The sequence below is a fragment of the Hemicordylus capensis genome, chromosome 10 (assembly GCF_027244095.1).
Source record: "Hemicordylus capensis ecotype Gifberg chromosome 10, rHemCap1.1.pri, whole genome shotgun sequence".
Classification (NCBI taxonomy): Eukaryota; Metazoa; Chordata; class Lepidosauria; order Squamata; family Cordylidae; genus Hemicordylus; species Hemicordylus capensis.
In genome coordinates, this window is record NC_069666.1 from 5,253,458 (window position 1) to 5,275,276 (window position 21,819).

The 21,819-nt window shown below is 46.0% G+C and overlaps 1 protein-coding gene across 3 annotated transcripts; it reads left to right on the forward strand.

Annotated features, from left to right (window-relative positions):
• The first annotated feature begins 462 nt into the window (after nt 1–462).
• On the forward strand, nt 463–19,931 carry ARRDC4 (arrestin domain containing 4). 3 transcript variants are annotated; one of them, XM_053272910.1, is made up of 8 exons: nt 463–867; nt 7,185–7,254; nt 8,590–8,737; nt 11,643–11,745; nt 12,983–13,239; nt 14,783–14,945; nt 15,444–15,598; nt 15,729–19,931. In XM_053272910.1, exons 1-8 carry the CDS (start codon nt 495–497, stop codon nt 15,783–15,785), a joined length of 1,326 nt encoding a protein of 441 aa, XP_053128885.1. In that variant the 5' UTR covers nt 463–494; the 3' UTR covers nt 15,786–19,931. The 3 variants fall into 3 exon arrangements, with proteins under 3 accessions (XP_053128885.1, XP_053128887.1, XP_053128888.1); XM_053272912.1 differs by having other exon boundaries at nt 13,046–13,239; XM_053272913.1 differs by lacking the exon at nt 14,783–14,945.
• Nucleotides 19,932–21,819: the final 1,888 nt, after the last annotated feature.

Consider the following 21,819-nt stretch of genomic DNA (forward strand, 5'->3'; position numbering starts at 1 on the left):
GCCCCGAAAGTCCAGGCTGCAATCATTCTGGCTAGTCCTGTCACATGCCGCGACACCCATTCTGCTCCGAGACGATGACCCACCCCGCTGGAAATGTCATCATGCCGCCTAGGCTTCCGACTCAGAGTCCGTTTCTCCCAAGCCTCGCCCTGAGAACCCGGAACCGCCCCCACACGGCTCATGGGCGTGACTCCCTCCTCCCTTGCCCTACCTCTGCGGCGTCCAGTCGCCGGCCGCTCCCTCCCCTGTTTACCTACACAGCCCGTGCACATGGCCTGGGCCCGCTCCCATTGGCCGGCGGCCGGGGGCGCTGCCCAATCGCAGCCCTGTCCACGCGCCGCGGGCCGCGCGGCGGTTGGAGGGAGCGGCGCGATCACGCCGCCTGGCGCGGGCGGCCGGCCAATGGGCGGGCGGCGCGAGGAGTCCTGTCAGGCTCCCTGCTGCCCGCCGAGCCCAGCCCAGCCCAGCCCAGCCCAGAGCCGAGCGGCCGGCCGATGAGGCGGGCGATGGCGGCGCCCATCACGGCCGGGGCGGCGGCGGCCGCGCTGGCCTTGTCCCTGGCGCTGGCGCACGACGGCGGCTACTGCGGCGGCGAGACGGTGTCCGGGCGGGTCGTGCTGGAGCTGGCGGCGCCGCTGCTGCTGCCCGCCCGCGCCCTGCGCCTCCAGGCCACCGGCCGCGCCAGGGCCGCCTGGGCCGAAGGGCCCGTCGCCGGCCCCGCCCCGTCGCCCCCCGCCGCGGCAGCCGCAGGAGGAGGAGGCGGCGGTGGCGGGGCCCGGGTGGAGGCGGAGGTGCCCTACCTGGACGTGCGGCAGGAGCCCCTCGCGCAGCCGCTGCAGGAGCCGAGCCCGGGGATGCCCGCAGCAGGTGAGCCCCCCAGGCAGGGTGGGGGGGGGCCCCAGGGCTGTCCCCCCAGCCATGCCTGCACTGCACCCCAGCGCTGATGCTGATGCGTATTCTTGTTTTTCCATGCCCTCCCCCCCCCCCCACAAACACACCTCTTACCATTATCCTCATTATCACCATTATTTCAGTCTGTTGGTTTATTTGTATTTATGTAAACCGCTTTGGTCGCTTTTGTTGACAAGCGGCATATAAAGTGAGCCCACCAGGCAGGGGCTCTAGGACACCTGTGCACCCCCCCCCCGCCTGCACCCCACCACTGTTGCTGCCTATTCTTGTTTTCTCCAATATTTTCTTCTTCCTCTTTGTTGTCGTGGGAGCCCTCACCGTTGTTGTTGTTGTTGTTGTTTCAGTCTTTTTATTTATTTACATCTATGTAAACTGCTTTGGTCACTTTTGTTGAAAAGCAGCATATAAGGTGAGCCCGCCAGGGAGGGTCTCTAGGGTTGGCCCTCCCCTAGACACCTGTGTCACCCCTGCCCCAAGATGCCTGCACCCCGCTGCTGCTGTGTATTCTTGTTTTCTCCAATATGCTCCCAACACCACCACCTTCATTTTTATTATTGTTGTCGTTGTCATTGCTGTTGTTGTTTCAGTCTTTTTATTTATTTACATCTATGTAAACTGCTTTGGTCACTTTTGTTGAAAGAAGGCATATAAGATGAGCCTGCCAGGGAGGGAAAGGCCCCAGGGCAGCCCCCCCAGGCTGCCTTCTGTGACTCCTGAGCCCCCCCACACACACACACACCCCTGCACCCCGCTGCTGCTGCTGCGTATTCTTGTTTTCTCAAATATTTCCCCAATATCTCTGCCGCCGTCTCATTGTTGTTGGAATTTTGTTTATTTATTTATATCTACATTAACTCGTCGGAGGACTTTTGTTGCAAAGCAGCATAGAAATGTCCGTCTTCATATTTGTATTATTGTTATTATTATTTCTTGTTTACACAGTCAGACAGGTGTTATTGACTGGTTTGTTTTATCCAGACATCGAGTCCTTCCCAAGGACCTGGGATGGCCGATGGTGGTGGTGATGATCATCATCATCATCATCCAAGCAGGTCATCAGATTTTTTACCCTTTCCTTCCGATCGAGTTCATATGCCTTAATTCAAGGTGGCAGTATGAAGCCGTGAACATCTCCAGGGTGGCTTTCAAGGGTCCACCTGGAGACTCATGTTGCTTCATGGAGACTCCAGGGCAATTTGGGGGCAGGGCGGTTAGGGTGTCTTGGGGGTTGTGAGCAAAGTGGCTTGAAGGAGAGGCAAGATAAGCCAAATATGAGCAAATTAAAAGTGGGAAAGAAGCCAGAATTCTTTCTAGCTAATGTAAATAAATGTATGGCAGGGAGGAAGGGACTGAAAAATCCAATTAGTGGGGGAAAGGAGAAAGATAAAGGTGGGGGGGGGGATGGCCCAGAATCTCCTAGTGAGAATTTGAACCCAGGTGTAATGAGGGAGAGGGCAGAGTTGTTTGAAGTAACAGGGCACTCTTGGTACAGAGGTTAAGAACATCACACTAAAGTGGGTGATCTGGGGCCAGTTTATTAAGGGCCCCTAAAATGGCTTATAGAAGTAGAATGGGTTAATAGACTTAAAAATGCATCGTATGGCTATCTGTAAGTCTGGCTATCTAAACCGCCAGTCTAAACTGCGTTACGGGAGCAGGGTTGTGATAGTAAAGAGATGCAGAACTGGATATACTGCCCTGAGGTCCTTTAGAGAAGGGACAGAATAAATACTCAGGGCATTAAGTTCTAGGCTAGGGGAGTTTGGCATCCTAAAAGGCAGGTAAGTGGGGAAGGAAAGGAGAGGCCAGAGGCCCCTTTGGTTGGTTTCAGGATTTGGGGAGGGAGGAATTATCCATTTAGATGGGGAAGGGTTGTGGGGTGGTAATGATGGTTTGTCTGGGTAAATAGCAGTGGGGTGGCAGGAGTTTGTATTGGGTATGGCTTCAGGACTGAGGGAAGAGTTGGGGGTACTGAGTGGTGATGGGGGGTGTAGAATGGAAGGGTGACTGGTGCCAGGCTTGGGTGTCTTCAGGACTTTAAGGGCGGGCAGGGCCAAGCCCTAGCATTTGTGTTTAATTTTAAGTAAAATTATTAGTTTTTGGTCCATTGGTGGTTTTTTGGTTGGAATTGGGAGAGGCTTGGGCAAGCAAGGGACAGGCAGATGGCTTGGGTGAGGGTGGTGACTGCAGCTGGGAGTGAATTGTTCCAGAATTGCGGGGACAAAAAGGTCACAGAAGAAGGGCAAGAACTCTGAGGAAGCAACTGTGGCCGAAAGAATCGGGATGTGCTCAAAGTGTGGCACTGAGTGGCCCTTGGAATGCATGGGACTAGCTGAAGTTCTTGGATTACATACAGTGCTTAAAAATCACAGTCCGCATGACCAGAGGGAACAGGTTCCCTTGGTTCAGAGAGAACCGATGAAGCCCGGTGGCTTCTTGGTGCTGTTCTTAATATGGCCTGTGTGGATCAAGGTTAGGATTTTGGTTATGAGAAAAGCTGGCTGAAGCGGGAAGTGAGTATGGCTTCAGGACTGGAGGAATGGCCTGTCTGGAACTGTGGGCAGGGCAGATGAGCAGGGTGTGTGGCTACAGTGGGGATGTGCTGAAAGAATGACAAGTGGCCATTGGAATGCACGAGTTCCTTTTGGAAGGCCAGGTGACTCCATTAAGCCACTGTGACTGGCTGCAAACACAGCATTTGGAAACTCCATGGCCATTTAGAAGGAAGCTATGCATCCTAATAGCTGCTTTATGTCATATTGTCATTGTATCTGTGATTCAGGATTTGGGACATAATTAGCCAGCACTAGGAGAAAAGTCTGACATCATGAGTGACACACAGGTGATGTGGGAAGACCAGGATTGAGTAAAGGAATTGCCTAGCTGGAATTGCAGAAGGAAGAGAGAGGATAATTAAAGAAGGGAGGCACATGAGTTTGATTAGACCCAAGAGTATGTGACTTTAGGACTGGGGAAGATACTGCTTGCTGGAGAAACTACTTGATTGTGACTGGCGGAGGCCAAGCCCTGGGATTTTTATCCAACTCTAAGTAGAGTTGCAGAGGGTGTGGGGAGTGTTTATTTTTTCATGGCAGGATTGCTGATACTTTAAACATGGATGGAAGAAATTAAGTAGGTAAAGCTTTCTCTATGACACATATATGCCTGTGTGTCTGTCTGCTAATAGGAGGGCACTTCTTTGACCCATAGAAGCTTATGTCATAAAACATCTGTTAGGTGCCAAAGGATTCCTTGCTTCTGCTACAACAGGTAAACATAACTTCCCTTCTGGAATGTTTCCAGGGTTTCACCTTAGAGATGTTGTTTTCCTACTACTGCTAAGTCTCTGCGTGCCACACAGGCTGCAGCTGGCAGGAAAGGATAGATTCTCAACAGCAGGTGACATTTCCTTTTTAGTGTGGAAATGAAATGGTGCATGTGAAACTCCACCTGCTGAATTTCAGCCTATTAAAGTTGGCAGTCCTAGCATGTGAAAACACTGCCTTTGGACACCTGGAGGTTTCTTTTCCCCCTCTCAGCACAGAATAATCACATTTTGGTGGAGCAGAGGGTGACTTACTGGCAGGTAACCATTATTAGGTTATTTTTCACAATGGTTTGGTTCCCACTGTCAATTCCTCTTTTAGGAACTATGGCTGGACACTTTTACCTACTGCTGTGAGGTTTTCGCATGACCATATGTAGGCTGGTGTTCAATTACTGCTGGAAGACCTAACAAACTGTTTTGTGTTTTGTTTCCCCCTGGGACATTTGGCAGGGCATGGAGAGAGAATGTAAACCGATTTAGAGCCTTTGTCTTGGACAAAGATATTTGAGTAGATAGTTTTTGTTTTCAAAGCGGACATTTCTTGGCTTGGCGCAAGGCAATATGGAGTAGCCAGCCACTTTTCTGCGTATAGTGGAGCAAGGAAAGGCAGGATGAACTGCTCAGCAGATCTGAAAAGGCAGATCTTGTGGGTGAGCTGTCACAAACATTGAAACTGTCCCATTCCAAGGGGCTTGGGGCAGCTAATAACACACCCGCAACCCACCAAGATGCAGACAGCCATGTGTTGTGGACTGTGAGGTACTTCACCACCACCCTATTTTTGCAGTGACTGGTGAACTATTTTTTATTGCCTTGTTATAACTCTTCCCCCCCCCCTTTTTTTTTTTGCAGGGCTGGTTTAGAAATGGTCACAATAAAACCAAGTAGGGAATTTGCCCACTAGCTGGGGCAAATGCTCTACTTTAAAATATAAATATAAAGGACTAAAATATAGCTGATTAAAATTACTCTTTGGCAGCTTTACTCCAGCTGGTCCAGAATTGTGTGTTATGCCAAACATACATAGTACTTCTAATTTTGCTAAGTGTTTTATGGTTTTCGTTCTGTTGTAGGGATGTGCACAAACTGGTTTCCTTTAAGAGGCAGGGAGGGTGCCCCTACCTGCCCCGCTGCTTTCCCCCCCACCGGTGCTCTCCCCAAAAGCGTACCTGCTTGCAGCCCCAGTGAGCGTCATAAGTGGATGATGCATGTGCGCACCATGTGCACCCATGTCGGCCACTTCCAGTACTATGTTCACTGGGGCTGCAAGCAGGTACGCTTTTGGGGAGAGCACCAGTGGGGGGAAAGCGGCAGGCAGGTAAGGGCATCTTCCCTGTCCCTTATAGGAACACTCACCCACCCCTTCTTCCAAACCAGCTTGAGCTGGACTTGAACTTCCAAACTGGTTCGGCACTCCAGAAAAGGAGCACCGAACCAATTCTTGTACATCCCTCTTCTGTTGGGCTGGGCTGTGTTTGGGGTACTTTAGTTATAATATCAGAATGGAATACCTAAAGCAGCTGCTGCATCTTGATAACTTTGAGTTCTCAAAATCTTCCTCCCTGCTTTGCCTCCTGCTCAGTTTGACACTGTCCATGCTTCTGTTTATCTCGTGTCTAGTTCTGCTAGATGTTTTATGTAGCACTTAAATTTGCTAAATGTCATTGTGTTCTCATGAGGCAAACAGTGCTATAGCTTTCTGTAAGGGGTACTGTAAAAGGGCTTGATTTACTTCTCTAGTATTCATGTTATGGGAGCAGGCATATAGAATGCTGTTCCCATCCCAAAGATCGTATCCAATGACATGTGGATTATCTCAAAATTCTGCAGTCTGTTTTCTATAGTTCTACTGATCATAGTCTTTGTAGCATCCTAGAAAGAGGAAGAGCAGGCAGTCTTGCAACTTTCTCATGAGGAGTCAGAGTGTTACTCTGAGAAAGGAGTCTACATGCCTGCTCTGTCTTCATATACGGTAACTCTTGGTGTGAACAGCAGAGGGAATTAAAGGACATTAGTCATAGGAACATAGGAAGCTGCCATGTACTGAGTCAGACCATAGGTCCATCTAGCTCAGTATTGTCTACACAGACTGGCAGTGGCTTCTCCAAGGTTGCAGGCAGCCCTGTCTTGGAGATGCCACCAGGGAGAGAACTTTGAACCTTCCGCTCTTCCCAGAGCTGCTCCATCCCCTAAAGGGGAATATCTTACAGTGCTCACACATCAAGTCTCCCATTCATATGCAACCAGGGTGGACCCTGCTTAGCTAAGGGGACAAGTCATGCTTGCTACCCCAAGACCTTAAAGAGAGAAAAAACAGTCCTTAAAGCATGTTCATTAAATCAGAGTACTTGTTTCTCTGAACATGGTGTGAGACTGAGTGAGAATAACTTGTTTAAGTTCTTGCATCTGTGATGGAGATGAGATCTGGACCCTGATTTCACTCTGCATCAGCACCACCTGACTGAATTCATCATCACCACCACCACCAGCACTTCCTTTTTTTGAATCTTATCTGGAAGTGTACACATTGTTTAAGGACTGTTTCTAGAAAATGACAAAAGCCTTAGCTTGGCATCTGCTAGCAAGTACATTAGGTCAGATTTCAGAATGAGTCTTGTCTACAAAAGCAGCAGCAAGAGCAGTTCTTTATTGCCTACACTTGCTCATTTTAATTTTTTTTAAAAAACCTTTCCAAGTAATTGTTCATGCTGTCAATGATGGCACATTGTAAATATGTGAATTAAGCCCAGTCCTTGGTGCCCTTAGCAAAGCCGCTTCTGTCTCCAGCCACAACTTCAGTGGCAGCTTGTGGTCATCGATGGGACCCAGTGACAGCCTGCTTCTGAATGGCATGCCACACAATCGGGGCAGTTTGGCTCTACAATGTCTGCTTCCGTATTCTGTCATGATTAACGAGTTGTGTCAATAAAACTTTCTTCTACAGACGACGAGGGCTTGATCGTATTAGAGGCTGGAAGACATGAATTCCCTTTCAGTTTTCAACTCCCGCAGCAGTAAGTGAAGTAACATCACGTGGCATGTTGGTTTTTATGGCAAGAGTTCTTGATTTAGAGAAACTTTGTTTGAAAATAGGACAACTATGAACTGAATGAATTATACACAGTTGTCTGCAGCTTTGTTTAATTTACATTGTATGAAGAGTTGAAAAAGCACTTTAATTATCAAAAGCAAGGAACTAGTGTAAGAATTTAGACAGGGCTCTTCCATGCTTGTTCCCTACTGGCTAAAGCTAGCAAGATATGTGAGGGTGGGAGGGAGGCAGAATGGAAATGCGTCAGAACTCTAATGGGTGACCCTGTAGGAATGGTGCATTCAGTCTTGTCTGTTCCAGCAGGGTGAGTTCAAGCTGCTCATGGGAGAGGAGGATGGGAGAAAACAGCAGCTCCAGGCTGCAGCTCAGTGGTAAACACATCTTTTGCTTGCAGGAGACCCTGGATTCAATCCCTGGTATCTCCAAGTATGGCTGGAAAAGACCCCTCTCTGACACTGGCTTGCCACTGGCAGTCAAAGCAGACAAGAGATGGGACAATACAGACTGACTCAATATTTATTTATTCATTTGATTTCTACACCGCCCTTCCAAAAATGGCTCAGGGCAGTTTACACAGAGAAATAATATATAAATAAGATGGCTCCCTGTCCCCAAAGGGCTCACAAGCTAAAAAGAAACACAAGATAGACACCAGCAGCAGTCACAGGAGGTCCTGAGCTGGGGGTGGATCGGGCCAGTTACTCTCCCCCTGCTCAGTAAAGAGAATTACCACGTTAAAAGGTGCCTCTTTGCCAGGTTAGCAGGGATATGCAGGTGGCTTCATATATTCACATGAGTGATTTGATTGACTTAGCAGTTGAGATAAAGATGAAAGAGTTGAGCTCTGGCTTATTAGAATAGAACAGCATAGTTATAGCTTTCCACAGAACTCTTGAATACTGTGTGCATGGAGTTAGTGGTGCAGGGCTAGGAAGAAGGGAACGACACAAGGATGGGAGGGAAGCTGTCATGCTTCTGCATTGCATGCCTTCAGCAGGCAATACGTGAATATTTTCCCACAATCCTGAGGGCTGCAAGCTATCTTAAAGACACCTGAGATGTGTAGGAAACCAAATTCTGCTGCACATAAATCATTCACAGGCACATGGAATGTGTACAGCCTAGCATAAGGCTGTGTATCATGACTTACCACGTCCTAAACATTCCTGGTTACTTAGAGTGTCCCTTGGGGCATTGGTGTTTGAGCAAGAAGCTGGTAAACAGCTGCATATGTTAAGTCTGCCTCCGAGAAATGTGCTAAACTTGTAAATGGGGATTTCTTTTGATTCTCATTCAGACCCTTGGCCACCTCCTTCACGGGGAAGCACGGCAGGATTGAGTACTGTGTCATAGCAACCCTGGAAAGGCCAGGGTCCCCCAGTCAAACTGTGAAGAGAGAGTTCCAGGTTATCAGCCACATTGATGTCAACTCACCAACTCTACTGGTAAGAGCAGATCTCGCTGTGCTATACGTGTGTATGTGTGTCCCCCCACCCGCCGCCCATAACCAGGTCTGTGATATTTTGGTCTGTCACTTTGCTGACTTCTCAATGCATGTAAGCTCCCTTCTAAGCTTACGCTATAAATAGCCTTAGGTTGGTGAACTGCAAACAGTGGCTTTTTTTTTAATGCCATTGATTACATTCCCTGCTGGCACAGCTGTTCCTGCCAAAAAGTCGGGACAGGATTGAAGTGCATTAATAAGGCTTAATAACAATAACACCGAAGCTGAAAAGGACATACTTTTATCAGAATAGCTACTTGCATCAGGCCTCGGTCCTAAACCCCTCAGTAATACTAGGCTCTGGAATTGTAATTACAGATAACCATTTATTATTCCTAGCCTGCGGTTTAAGCTCTGGTCATTATGTTATGTATCCTTCCATTTTGCATGTCATTTTCCAGCATTAAGTGCATAGATGCTGCTGCCTTGGATCTTTTCATATTTTCTTATGATAGGTTTGGTGGCATTAAAGCCCTGAACCAATGGAAACGTGGGAGAAAATAATTTCAGGTTAGAAGTAACAGAATAGGCAAGGTGGAAACAAATGAGCCGGATGTGTGTTTTAAACCCATGTCACCAAAACGTAAATTGAAACCTTCCATTATACTACCTCTGCAACAAATATTTATAAACCACTTTTTACAAAAGTTCCCAAAGTGGTTTACATAGAGAAATAATAAATAAGATGGCTCGCACTCTAAAAAGAATCATGAGATAGACACCAGCAACAGCCACTGGAGGAATATTGTGCTAGGTTTGGACAGGGCCATTTGTTCTCCCCCTGTTTTACCATGCCTAGAACCCAATAACTGTTTAAATCAAGATTGTGTTATTTCTGCTGCCTGGGAAATGCTTAGACTGTGTTCACTTCACCAGGATGCTGATACAGCAAGATTGTAATCTTGGCATTTGCTGCTGTTTCCCCAATCGCTTTTGTCTATGTTCGTTCTAAATAGCAGAAGTTAGACTTGGTTGGCTAATTTAGTGTAAGGGAGAACATTCTTGTTATGTACATGTCAGCCTGAACAAACAGAACTTGGCTGGGTTCAGACGTGACATAATCCTTGTCCAACAGCCATGATTTGTTGAAGAGAAAGCAACCCTTTTGCCTGCACACTTCCTATTGCTTCTCCTCCTCCTCTCGCTTTCATTCCATACTTTCTGGTTTCGTTACAAACTCCAGCATCTTTCAAACTGGGAAACTGCAGCTTGAATAAAGTATTGAATGGAGGTGGAATGGAGGAAGCATGCAGGCACATGGTTCGATCCCAGTGATCAGTCATGGTTTGCTGGGATGGCTGTGTCTGGATCAAGCCATTGTGGGCCCGGCCATGTCTTTGCCACCCACACTGCCAGAGCATAGATCTTCAGTTGTGCTCTATTATGATCTGTCAGACTCGCACAGAGTCGTCTTCCGATTCATTCCTCACTGGTGCAATAAACGTCCCTTTTCAAAAGTACCTGCTGTTTGCAAAGGCGGCTCCTCCAGGCACATGGAGGCCTCGGAGGCATCTTGCCAAAAGCAAATGGAAGGAGGGAGAAAAGGCTCTTTCTGGCAAAGGAACTGCTGTTGCTTCATGCCTTTCCTGGAGCATTTCCAGACAGCAGGCTTTACCGCAGGTTTACCGCAAGACTTTACTAAGAGTTCTCAAAAAGTGGATTTTTTTACCCCAGACATAAATTGGGCTATCCTCTATTGTGCAATGGAAAACCCAAATTCAGTCTGGAGTGCTCCCCGATGGCTCGCAGGGACTTCAGGGTAAATCTGGCTGATATGTGAACGCACACCCTCCATTCCAGAGGAGAAGTGAGCTAAAAGCCCCATTTGGAAATGCACCTGGTGCTTGGTGAGTGATGAAGCCCTACATGTACATAGCCTCAGTAGGTTACTCTAACATTGTCCTGTTCCAGGAAAAAATACTTACTGATAGTGCTTTCAAGTATGCCAACCGCTTCATGTGCATTACCTTGTTGTCCCTGTAACAACCCTTCAACAAAGTAATTATTATCCCCATCTTACAGCTGGAGTGCTGAGGCTCCGAAGGAATGACTTGCCCAATGCCACCTACTCAGCCCACAGCTAAGACGAGATTCAAACCAAGGAAGTCCTGGATTGTAACTTGGTCTCTTAGCCACTTGGCTGCCCCAGCTCTCTTTATAATTAATTATTGCAACCCAAACTTGGGTACTGTACGGTGTCTAGTGCTTTGCACCTGTGGGCAATAATGTTATTTCAATAATAGTAATTGCTCCAAACATCTGGATATGAACTGTGAATTGCTCACCTGAGATGTCCAGTCACTGAAGGAGAGAGCTACCGTTGCTGGAAGTATAGCAATGCTGCCATATAGAGCTGTCAGCTGGAATAAAATGGGAACCACCACCAGCGTTTATATACCACTTTTCAACAAAAAGTGCCCAAAGCAGTTTACATAAGAAATAAATAAGATGGTTTGCTGTCCAAAAAGGCTCACAATCTAAAAAGAAACCTAAGGTAGACAGCAGAAACATCCCCTGGAGAGATGCTATGGTAGCATTGCTGAGGGATGCAGTGCTGTGAAAGGGAAACACCTCCTCCAAAAAGAAACCAAGTCACCTTGGAACTGTCAGAGTGCAAACCCATACACTCAATACACAGCAGTTACCTGTCAGAATGGAACTGGGTGTGTCGTATAGGTGGATGTATCTGTTTCATTTGCCTTGACACCATGGGTACTGCTGAGCCCACAGTCAGCGTGAACTACTCCAAGTCTTAAATTGTGTCCGTCACAGGTGGACTGCTGCTGCTTTCAAGTATGAAAACTGCTGTTCTGTATTTGTGGTGACATTTTTTTATTATTTTGCAGACACCTGTAAGACGAAGCCAGGAGAAGATGATCGGGTGCTGGTTCTTCACTTCTGGCCCAGTCTCTCTGAGTGCCAAAATCGAGAGGAAAGGATATTGTAACGGCAAGTGTCCACTGCAGTGTATTGGTTTTAGATAGGATATTGTCAGTAGCTAAGGTATTGGCAAATGCAGTGGCTTTGCTGAGACAATAGGAACCCGGGAGGGAGTAGGTGATGCAGGAGAGAGAGGGACACTGTTTCTCACCTGCCAATTTTCTGCAAATCTTTCCAAAGGCTGTTTCCCCTTCTGAGCTCACTTCCAATTTCAGAGCCAGCTGAAGGGAAAGCGGTCTTAAAATGGGATGCAGTGAGGGCAGTCTCCAAGAGTCAGTGGGAAATTAGTAGGCAGGGGAACTGCAGCTAAGCACACACCCTCTCATCTACCAGTTCTCTCTACTAAGTGCCCCATGTGCTTTTGCATTAGCAACAGGGTCCCATGCTTCCATCACCAAATCCAGTCCCAGCCTCTGAATGTCCCGTTTTAAATATCACAGAGTGTTGCGGCATGAAAGGAAAATGGGGTTAGCAAAAAGCTACCTGTGTACAATTTTGCATTACCTGGGAGCATCCCACTGAACACAGTGGGATTTACTCTGGGAAAACACGTATAGGATTGGGGTATGAGATTATTTCTGAGTGATAGAAGTCTTAAATGTCCAAGTCACTTATTCCAGCTGTACAACATTATTAACTACAGTCTGTACAAAAACATATTTAGCTTAAAAGAAAACCTGTTAAACTATTCAGGGTGTGTGAATGTGGCTCAGTTGCAAAATGCTTTTATTCCTTCTCTTTGCATCATATGGTAAGAGGAGTTATTTGATATTGAGGCATTTGGAGTGCTGGGATCCACGTGGATCCTGGTGCTCCCACCTAGCCTAACCCTGCTCCCCAGCCCAGCTCTTAGCCAAGGTTAAGGGAGCAAGTGTTCTCTTAACCTGGCTGCCAAGCTCATGTGTCTCCTTGTCTCCACAGAGCTGAGGAGAAAGAGACACGGGCGCCTAGAGTGCCCGTCTGACAGGGGAATCCCCTAAGGCACTGGGTTCAACGCACGGTGCCTTATGGAATATGTGGAGGCTGGGAAAATGAGTCCCGGCCTCTGTCGTCCCATGCTGCTCCCAGCAGCGCAGGTCATGGCGCACGGCTTGTGTGCCGAAAAGATCCAGAGCGCTCGTCTGGTGGGGGGGGAGGTGAGTTCAGCCATCCTTCCCACCCACCCAGTCGTGTGAACGACCTCATAACGTTCCAAAGAACAGCATCCTGCCCAATAAGCTCACATTACTCTCTTGGGGTTTTTTAGGTGAAGCGATACCAATTTATGCAGAAATCGAGAATTGCTCCTCTCGTTTAATTGTTCCAAAAGCTGCCATTTTCCAAACACAGACTTATTTGGCTAATGGAAAAACAAAGACTTTCCGACAGATGGTTGCCAACGTACGAGGAAATCACGTTGCCTCAGGGAGCACAGATACCTGGAATGGGAAAGCTTTGAAAATTCCACCTGTAACTCCTTCTATCCTTGACTGCTGTATTATCAGAGTTGAATATTCCTTAGCTGTGAGTATGACTTTTTGCCATTAACGTAGAAGAATATATTGTGATTCATTCAGTAATATGATGAAACAAGTACACATTCAGGCCTGTTGGTTTTTCCCTAAATCCGTCTTGGCATTGCCTATTCTTAGAAACCTTCAGAGCATTAGTAGACGTTCTCCTTGAGTTCAGTTGCACAATTGCACTGCCGAACGCATGATGGACTCAGTTCTCCGCATCTAATATTGTTCTAAACTGTCCTGCAAACCCGTAAAGGTAGAGGGCTCTCTTCTAGCCATTGCTAAGAATAGCAGTGCTGTTAGCTGAAATCTAAAGTGAGGCTAAGACTCCAAAAGAGGAATGGGAGGGAGAGAGAGAGAGAGGCTATTCACACAAGCAGCCCAGCCTGGATTGGGCTGCTTGTGTGCAGTGCTGGAACCGCTCCCTTCTGCCCCTCACTAACATGGCTTTTTCCTCTAGCCCTTAACCGGGGTTAGAGGGTATGAGCGTGCCAACCCCAGGGCCAAGGTTGTGTGTGTGCTTGGACTGCACACAGAGTTGGGCACCTAGAGTGCCTGACTCACGGGGGATTTCCCCAATGCACCACTCTCATTGTGCAGTGCATTGTGGGATACTTGGAGGCTGGGACTCGTTTGCCTCGTCTCCAGTATGCTGTGCAGCTCATGGCGGCTCCCATTGGTTATTCCGTGGATCGTCTGCGGGGAGGTAGGTCCAACCCTGCTTTCCTCCCTGCCGCTGCTACAGTCATGTGAACGACCTCAGAGTGTTACAGTGATTCTCTGGCTCTGGAGTTGATTCCTCAGAAACAAGAGGCTATGGGGGAAGTGTAGAATAGAGCAGGGGTGGGCAAACTTGGCACTCCAGCTGTTTTTTAAAATTGTAAAACAGTATTGATCCAAACACAAACAGCAAAACATAATACAACAAACCTACAGGGTTGTTCTGAGGAGAAACTTAAGTATGTAGCACATCTCTCTGGGCTCCTTGGAGGAAGAGCGGGATATAAAATTTAAAAAATAAATAAACAAACAGACAGACAGACAAACCGCAATTCATCAATCCATCCACACTCTAATATTGTCTGTGGTAGGAAAACAACAATTTTCCCTATTGGTGTAAAGAATAATAAGTTTGACCAAATAACAAAAATAATTATTTGTAGGCTGGTTTGAACAGGACCAAATAATATGGGTGAGCTTTTCTGAGATCGTGATACGCCATAGGTTCTTGTACCAGATGTCCATCAACAAGGTTTGATTTTTTTTTTCCCCCAGTGTTTGGCTATAGCTAATCTGGCAGCAGTTACCATAACCACAATTTTTTGGATGTCACATCTGGTTTGAAGGCCCCAAAAGGTTTAGTGAGAGAGAAGTCTTGACTCCCTTGTCCTGTACTCATTGATTGCTGGATTTGTGAGAAATTCCTAGTCTTGCTGTGTTTGAAACAAAATCTGTGTTTCAACAACACAAAGTTAAAATAACACTTAGCGTGGTAACTCTGTCTCCGTTCTGTTACATCCTGTGGAACTGCATGTCTCATGTGACAGGTGTACATCCATATTCCTGGTGCTAAAAAACTGATGCTTGAACTGCCTCTGGTGATCGGCACAATTCCATGTACTGCATTTTCTAGCAGAAACTCCAGCCTTGCAAGCCAGTTTGGTATGGATATGAGCTGGCTGGCACTAACAATGCCAGAACATCCAGAAGGTACGTATTTGGGTGGCGTTGTTTGTTTAGGTTGTTTTAGTTGGGGGGGGGGTAATAGGTCAGATCCACTGGGAAAGCTCTTATAAAAAGAGCCAGAGAGAGAGGTGGGCTTTGAAGAACAAAGTTAAAATCCTCATTCAGCCATGAAATATTCTTGGTAAATGTAGGCCGATTGCAGCTTTTTAGCCACATCTGTCGGAGTGTTTATGAGAAGAAAATTACACACTGGATTTCTTTTGAGGGAAGGATGACAAGCTGCAAATCTGATAAATAGAAATCATGAAATTTCTCACCACCAAGTATAGCAAACGGAACTTTTACACCCCCTTGGGATTCCAGTACTACTTGAGTGCTTCATGTCTTACGTTGAAATTATTATTTCTGTGTTTCAGAGCGCTACGCTATACTTATGGCTTGCCAACAGATTTGTATGCAAGCGAGAACAGGGGGAGTAGTTATTAAACTGGCTTGACGGATGTGCTTTTTTCTCTTTCCTAGCACCACCTAATTATGCTGATGTGGTATCAGAGGAAGAGTTCTCGCGACATGTCACAGCTTATCCACAACCAAATGACTGTGAAGATCAGTTATGTTGTCCCATGTTTGCCTACATACAGGAATTCCGCTTTCAGCCCCCTCCTCTCTATTCGGAGGTAAACTGATATCCCAATTGTTCTTTGCACTGCTGATTTATCCAGACTTCTAAATCTCCTAAAAGAAAAGTTTTTATATTAACTTTGAAATCTCAGGCATTAAGTGTTTGGTTTTTTTCTTTCTCTGCAGATTGACCCACATCCTCCTGAAGTAGAAGAAAATCAGCCAGTTCCATTCACATTTTGAAGATGCCATGCTGCGTTTTGATCAAGTGGAATGTCTTAATTTTTTATTTTCTCCTGCTCTGCTTACAACAAAACTGTCTTTCTTCCTTTCTTTTGAAGCAGTTCTTTTGCTTTAAGTTGAAACAGGCAGAGGTACCAAGGCAACTGAAGCTGAAATATGTTGTGCCTCTTATGGGAAGAAGAGAAATGGGAGAAAGCCTTGTGGATCAGTTGGCGCAGAAGAAGCAGTGAAGTCGAGTTACCAGGTGGCAGGCCTTGTAATACCTGGGGCAGGTAGAACAAGTCAGAGAAGAAAGAAGGCCTGGAAATTGGTGCGCACTGTACAAGAATCTCAAGGAAAATGTTTCCGAGCGCACCAAAAAGCTGAAGATACAGAAGGGTTGTGTCAAAGAGATAAGGCATATATAACAACAAACTTTGGAGAAACCAGACAGAAATAAGATCAGGCTTCCTGAATGCACTCCGTTGGTTCTTAAGGGTTGTGACTTATCCCTCCTCAGGTGCTGAAGTTGCAATCTGAAATCCTGGCTCAATTCAGCCTAAAAGGTCCCTTTTTAAAAGGTGCCCGTCTGACATGAATCAGGCGGTGGTACTAACACTCCTACTGATCTTGAGGGATATTCTAGATACTGTGCTCTGTATAACTTTATGAAGCGGTATGTTTTCCATTATGAATGGCAGAAATTAGTTTCATTGGACAGCTGGATTTTTGTAGTTCTGCATTTAGGGGTGGTTGTTTTCTATTCAAGCAGAGAATTAGACGAGCACTTATATTATTCTGTAGGCTTGCTTTATTCTCTCTGCATTTTCAACTGCAGGGCACAATTCAGCAAGGAGCTGAAGGCAGCCAGACACTCTGCTGATACTTAGCTGCTCACAGCTTGAGCCACTGCCGGCTGAGCACTTAATCACTGGGGTTGTACGTGCAGATGGATGAAAGGAGCAACCTCATTGCCAGCAATGAATTTCGCTTCCTAAAAGCCTTAAAAAAATTTTTTTTTTAAGCCTACCTCTCTTTTGGATATGGGATGCAAGACCAAAAGAGATAACAATTCTGCAGAATTGGATTTGCCCCCATTTAAGTTCCCATCACGAGTCAAAGCAACGGGGTGGCAGGGGGATTGTAACTGACCCAGCTTGTTTTGTGTATGAAGATCTGGGGATGTAATCGGCCCAGTTGTTTTGTGTATGAAGATTTGGGGTTCTGGGGGGAAGAACCCTAATGTGACAAAAGGATAGTTCGCTGTAAAACAGAGCTTCTCAAACTTGAGTCCTCGTTTGTCGGTGGGCTACAACTCCATGCTATCCCCAAAGCCCTTGTGGCTGGCAGTGATGGAAGTCCTAGTTCAGCAACATCTGGGGACCCAAATTAGAAGGCCCCTGCTGTAAAGGAAAAAGAATGTCCTAAACTTGCGCATGTATTTAGAGCAGTCGGGCTCGCTTATCAGGGCACTGTTCTTTCCTATCTTATTTGGGTGCAATATACTTTGATTTGTTCCATCAGGTCACTGAGAATTTGGTGAGATGTTGCTGCTAAGGGTAAAGCCACTCCTTGGGGCTGCTTCAGACATTGCCGGAAGCCCTGTGCTGTATATTCGTATGCTAGCGACTGTGCTCAGTCCAAGACATCTTAACCAATTAATCACCTTGAGGTGTTAATCTTCTTTATTGAAAATCTTCTATATACAGTTTTCCAACAAACAAAAAAAACCCGCTAACATAGCAAAAAGGGTATGAGACAGTGGTTCCCTGTACCTAAAAGTCTCACAACCTAAAAATAAAATAAAAAGGAAACACCTTTTTGGCAACAGGTACTGAAGGGACGCTTTGCGGGGTGGAATGGGGACATCTGCTCCCCCTCTACTAAATATGAGAGCAGCTAGTTTAAGAGGAGTGTCTCTGCCCAGTTAGAAATCTGGTTATTCTGTTTGCATAAAAGTAAGCCGTACTGAAGAGTGGGCGGGGGGGAATATACTTGAGTGTTTAGGTCATACATGCACACTTTACAACAAGCACCATCTTGAAGATATCTCGTCTAAGATGGCACTTGGTGATTCTTTTTAAGTACTTTTATTTTTAAAAACAGGTTTTAAGGAAGCTGCTGCCAGATTTAAATCAGGCACTGCTTTTAACAACAATCTCTTTAAAATCATAGTTGTATACCCAAAAATCTTAATGTGTCTGAAACAGCCCTTCATCTCCGCCGTGTTGCCTTTCTTCAAAGTAGATTTAATGTCTGAGCAGGCATTTTTGTTAGTGAGGGGGTGGTTAGCAGTTTGCTTGGGGTGGGGAAGTACTAATCGTGGTGAATTATTTGATGGGATTCCTGCATTTATGAAGGCTGATTAGTAATCCCTGGGGAGGTGAGTAACTCTAAGTGCTTTCCTATGGAGAGAAATTGCAGTGGAAACCCCATGTCTTCAAAGCTTCTTTGAACACATGGTGAACAAGCAATATGTCTAGTGAGTTCCTCTGTTCCAATTATTGGAAGCCACTGTGGTTTCCATAGGACAAAGGGCAGCCTAAAAATTCAATGATAAATATGGGCTGGCACAGAAATGTCATTTGCCAGTAGTAAGTGGTGGAATTCTAGTGCCCGTGTCGGGGGCTGGATCACAGTCAAAATCTTCTTATGCAGCAGGGATTTTCAGTCTTCCTATAAACATGCTTGTAATGCATGTTCAAAGCTGGGTGTGGGTGCATGTAGTGCCTAGCACAGCACCCACTGAGGGGAAAGTGAGGTGGGACGGGGTGCTTGAGGTATGTAGTCATGCAGGGATATGATTTGCTGATAAAATAGGGCAGGGCTGTGGTGTACCTCTTGAAGTGGGTTTGTCCTTGACCCAGCAATGCCCTGGAGCACTGGGCTGCCTTTTCACTCCGGCGGGCAGCAGTAAAGGAGTGTGTTCAAGATGCAGTGAGGATGGCTCAGCCTGAGATGGCTCAGCCTTGGTGATTCTAGCCACTCAAGAGCTAGCCCTGCTATCTGCGTACCAGTATCACGAGTTGGGGTGTAGCTATAATTGAGCAGATGGGTTCAAAGAATCCTGGGGCCCCTCCCTATTTTCTTCATTATCTCCCTCACTACGAGGGGCCACTGGGGAAAGGGGCGAACACAAGTCCCATCGCCCTAGCTACGCCCCGATCATGAGTCCTGTGTCTCTTGGTCACACTCTAGTGTGACAGAATGTGGAGAACTGGCTTTGAGGCAGGTGCTGCTCACCATATTTACCTGAATCCAAGACTAGATTTTTTCTAAGTACTTTGACATTAGAAATCAAGGGGTTGTCTTAAATCCAGAGCCCTCTTCCTTTGGGGTAAATACAAGTATAATCTGTTTTTAAGGGGGTCGTCTTAAATTCAGAGGAGTCTTCTATTTGGGTAAATATGCTATTCACTAACGATCTGGTGTGATGGGCTCAATATGTCTGAACAATTCTGCTTGCCCAGGAGAGGAAAGCACTCACTTGAGCCATCGCTAGTCATCCTGTCTCTGAGGCTACAACCAAATTTTGAGTGGTATCTCAGAGGCCTTGCTCTGATTAACAGGATGCCTGTTCAGAAATCAGTGCAGGATTTGCATCTGAAGGGAACAAAATAACTCTCCTTATTAATTTCTCTTATTACTTGAATAGCAGTAATGTGGCTGTGTTAACTTGCATGTCTTAGCAATGACATTTAGGTGCTTACAGTGACTGACTATCATACTAACGAGAGCTGGCTGTTAGTATCCTTGCAGTCGTACCAGAGAAGAGCATGAACCCTTGGCAAAGAAGAAAGGTGCTGTTCTTTCTCCTCCTGCTCTTCTTAAATCTTGGGATCACTTCTGGGTTACTTGCAGATAAACTGTGGCCTTAGATTGCGTGGTGGTGGTGTTTTTCTAAAGTTTCTTCAGAAGTGTGATGTAGACTTCTAAGGGACCGGTCTGAAACCGAAGAAGCAAAGTTCTGCCCTAAGGGAGAACTTGCTCCTGAACTGCTTATGTTGCACAATGATTTCAATATGCAAGGGTTTGTCTGTTCGCAATTACTGTGAAATAGTTTTAAAACCAAGCAGCAAAAAAAACCCCACTGGAAAATGATTGTATTTTATATTTGAAGTATGAGCCCTATGGGTTCTGTTTCTTAATAAAAATGCCAAAATGCTACGCTTGTCTTAACTTTATTTGTGTGTCTGAGCACAGGGAGGTGGTGACATTGCTTTCATATCTGATAACATTAAAAACAAAAAACAAAACTTAGGAACCTAGGAAGCTGCCTTATACCAAGTCATATATATACCTTGGTTCATCTTAGTTCAGTATTGTCTACACTGACTGGCAGTAGCTCTCCATGATTACAGGCAGGGGTCTTTGCCAGCCCTACCTGGAGATGCTGCCAGGAGTGAACCTTAGACTTTATGCATGCAAGCAGCTTCTCTTCCACTGAGCTATTGCCCCATTTACAGCATTCACAAGTCATCTCCCATCCAAATGATGGGAATAATGAACTTACTAGAGCGGCAGACACACAATCACTCCTAAGTGTCCTCTCCAACCTGCTCTGAAGTCAGCCCTATGGTATTCGGATGAACTGCGGGAATTGAAGCGGCGAGGTAGGCAACTAGAGCGCAAGTAGAGGAGCTGGCGTGAATCCAACGTTGCAACTCGGAGCTCATTTGAGGATCTATGCTCGCAGTGCGGACAGCAAAGAAGCAGTTATTCTCTGCCTACATTGTTTCTGCAAATTTGCATCCAGCTGAGTTGTCTAGGGTTGTGAGGGGGCTAGTTCATACCCCCTCTGCCTTGAATTTGAACTTGGAACTGTCTGTCACTCACTGTGATGTGTTTAACAACTTTTTTGCAGATAAAATATCTTCATGCTGAACTAGACTCCACAGTTGCTGCAGAGTCTATCGTAGAGGCGCCCAACAATACCTCTTGTAGGATTGAATTGGATCACTTTGTTACTTCTGAGGATGTGAACAAACTGCTTCAGACTGTACGCCCCACCACCTGCTCTCTTGACCCTTGCCCAGGTTGGCTTATTTCATCTGGCAGTCATTATCAGAGAGGGTCTAGGCAGGATGCCTCCTTGTCTTAAGGAGGTTATTATTAGACCTTATTTGAAGAAACCTGCATTGGATCCCTCAGTTAGCTAATTACATACCAGTCTCTAATCTTCCTTGGTTGGGCAAGTTGATTCAGCAAGTGGTTGCTTCTCAACTCCAGGCAGTTTTGGATGACATCGATTATTTAGATCCTTTCCAAACTCGCTTTCGGGTGGGCTATGGGGTTGAAACTTCCTTGGTCGGACTGATGGATGAACTCCAATTGGCAATTGACAGAGGGAGTGTGATTCTACTGAGCCTTTTGGATCTCTTGAGGCATCTAAGGGTCCCCTCTTTGAATCTAAGGGGACAAGTCATACTTGCTACCACAAGACCAGCTCTCCTCTCCAAGATCAGCTGGAGAGGTCCAATTACGGTTGCCACCAACTTGTTTTGTGGCAACTAGGGACCAGGCCTTCTCTGTGGTTGCCCCAAGGCTTTGGAATGCGTTCCCTACTAAAATAAAAGCATCTCCTTCTGTTTGTTTTTTAGGAGGACCTTGAAGATGTACCTATCTTCCCAGGCTTTTAAATTAAATCATTGTGTGTGTTTTTTAATCTATTGTGATTTTTATCTGTTTTATATTTTATATTATGTTTTAATCTGTACACCACCTAGAGATTTCTATATTAGGTGGTATAGAAATCCAATAAATAAATGATAGATAAATGCAAATCAAGGCAGGCCTTGCTTAACAAAGGGGACAATTCATGCTTAGTACCACAAGACCAGCTCTCCTCCCCTTGATTCACTGGCTCCCCTCCTCCCATATTAAGTGTGATTGAATATAATAAAATTGTACCTTGGAGTAGGAAAATGCCATCCATTTTTATCTGGCCAAGTTGAGAGAGAGCCCAAAATCAACTGCATTGCACCATGTTTTATGTAAGATTTGGACTGTAATCAAAATGCAATAAATTGTTGGCTTGCTAGGAAAAGGAGATGCT

Bases quoted from the DNA above. Each gene is read 5' to 3' on its own strand.
- ARRDC4 (XM_053272910.1), top strand. From the start codon at position 495: ATGAGGCGGGCGATGGCGGCGCCCATCACGGCCGGGGCGGCGGCGGCC. The intron at 14,946-15,443 runs GTACGTATTTGG...TCTCTTTCCTAG, and splicing joins AATGCCAGAACATCCAGAAG to CACCACCTAATTATGCTGAT. The intron at 15,599-15,728 runs GTAAACTGATAT...CTTTCTCTGCAG, and splicing joins CCCCTCCTCTCTATTCGGAG to ATTGACCCACATCCTCCTGA.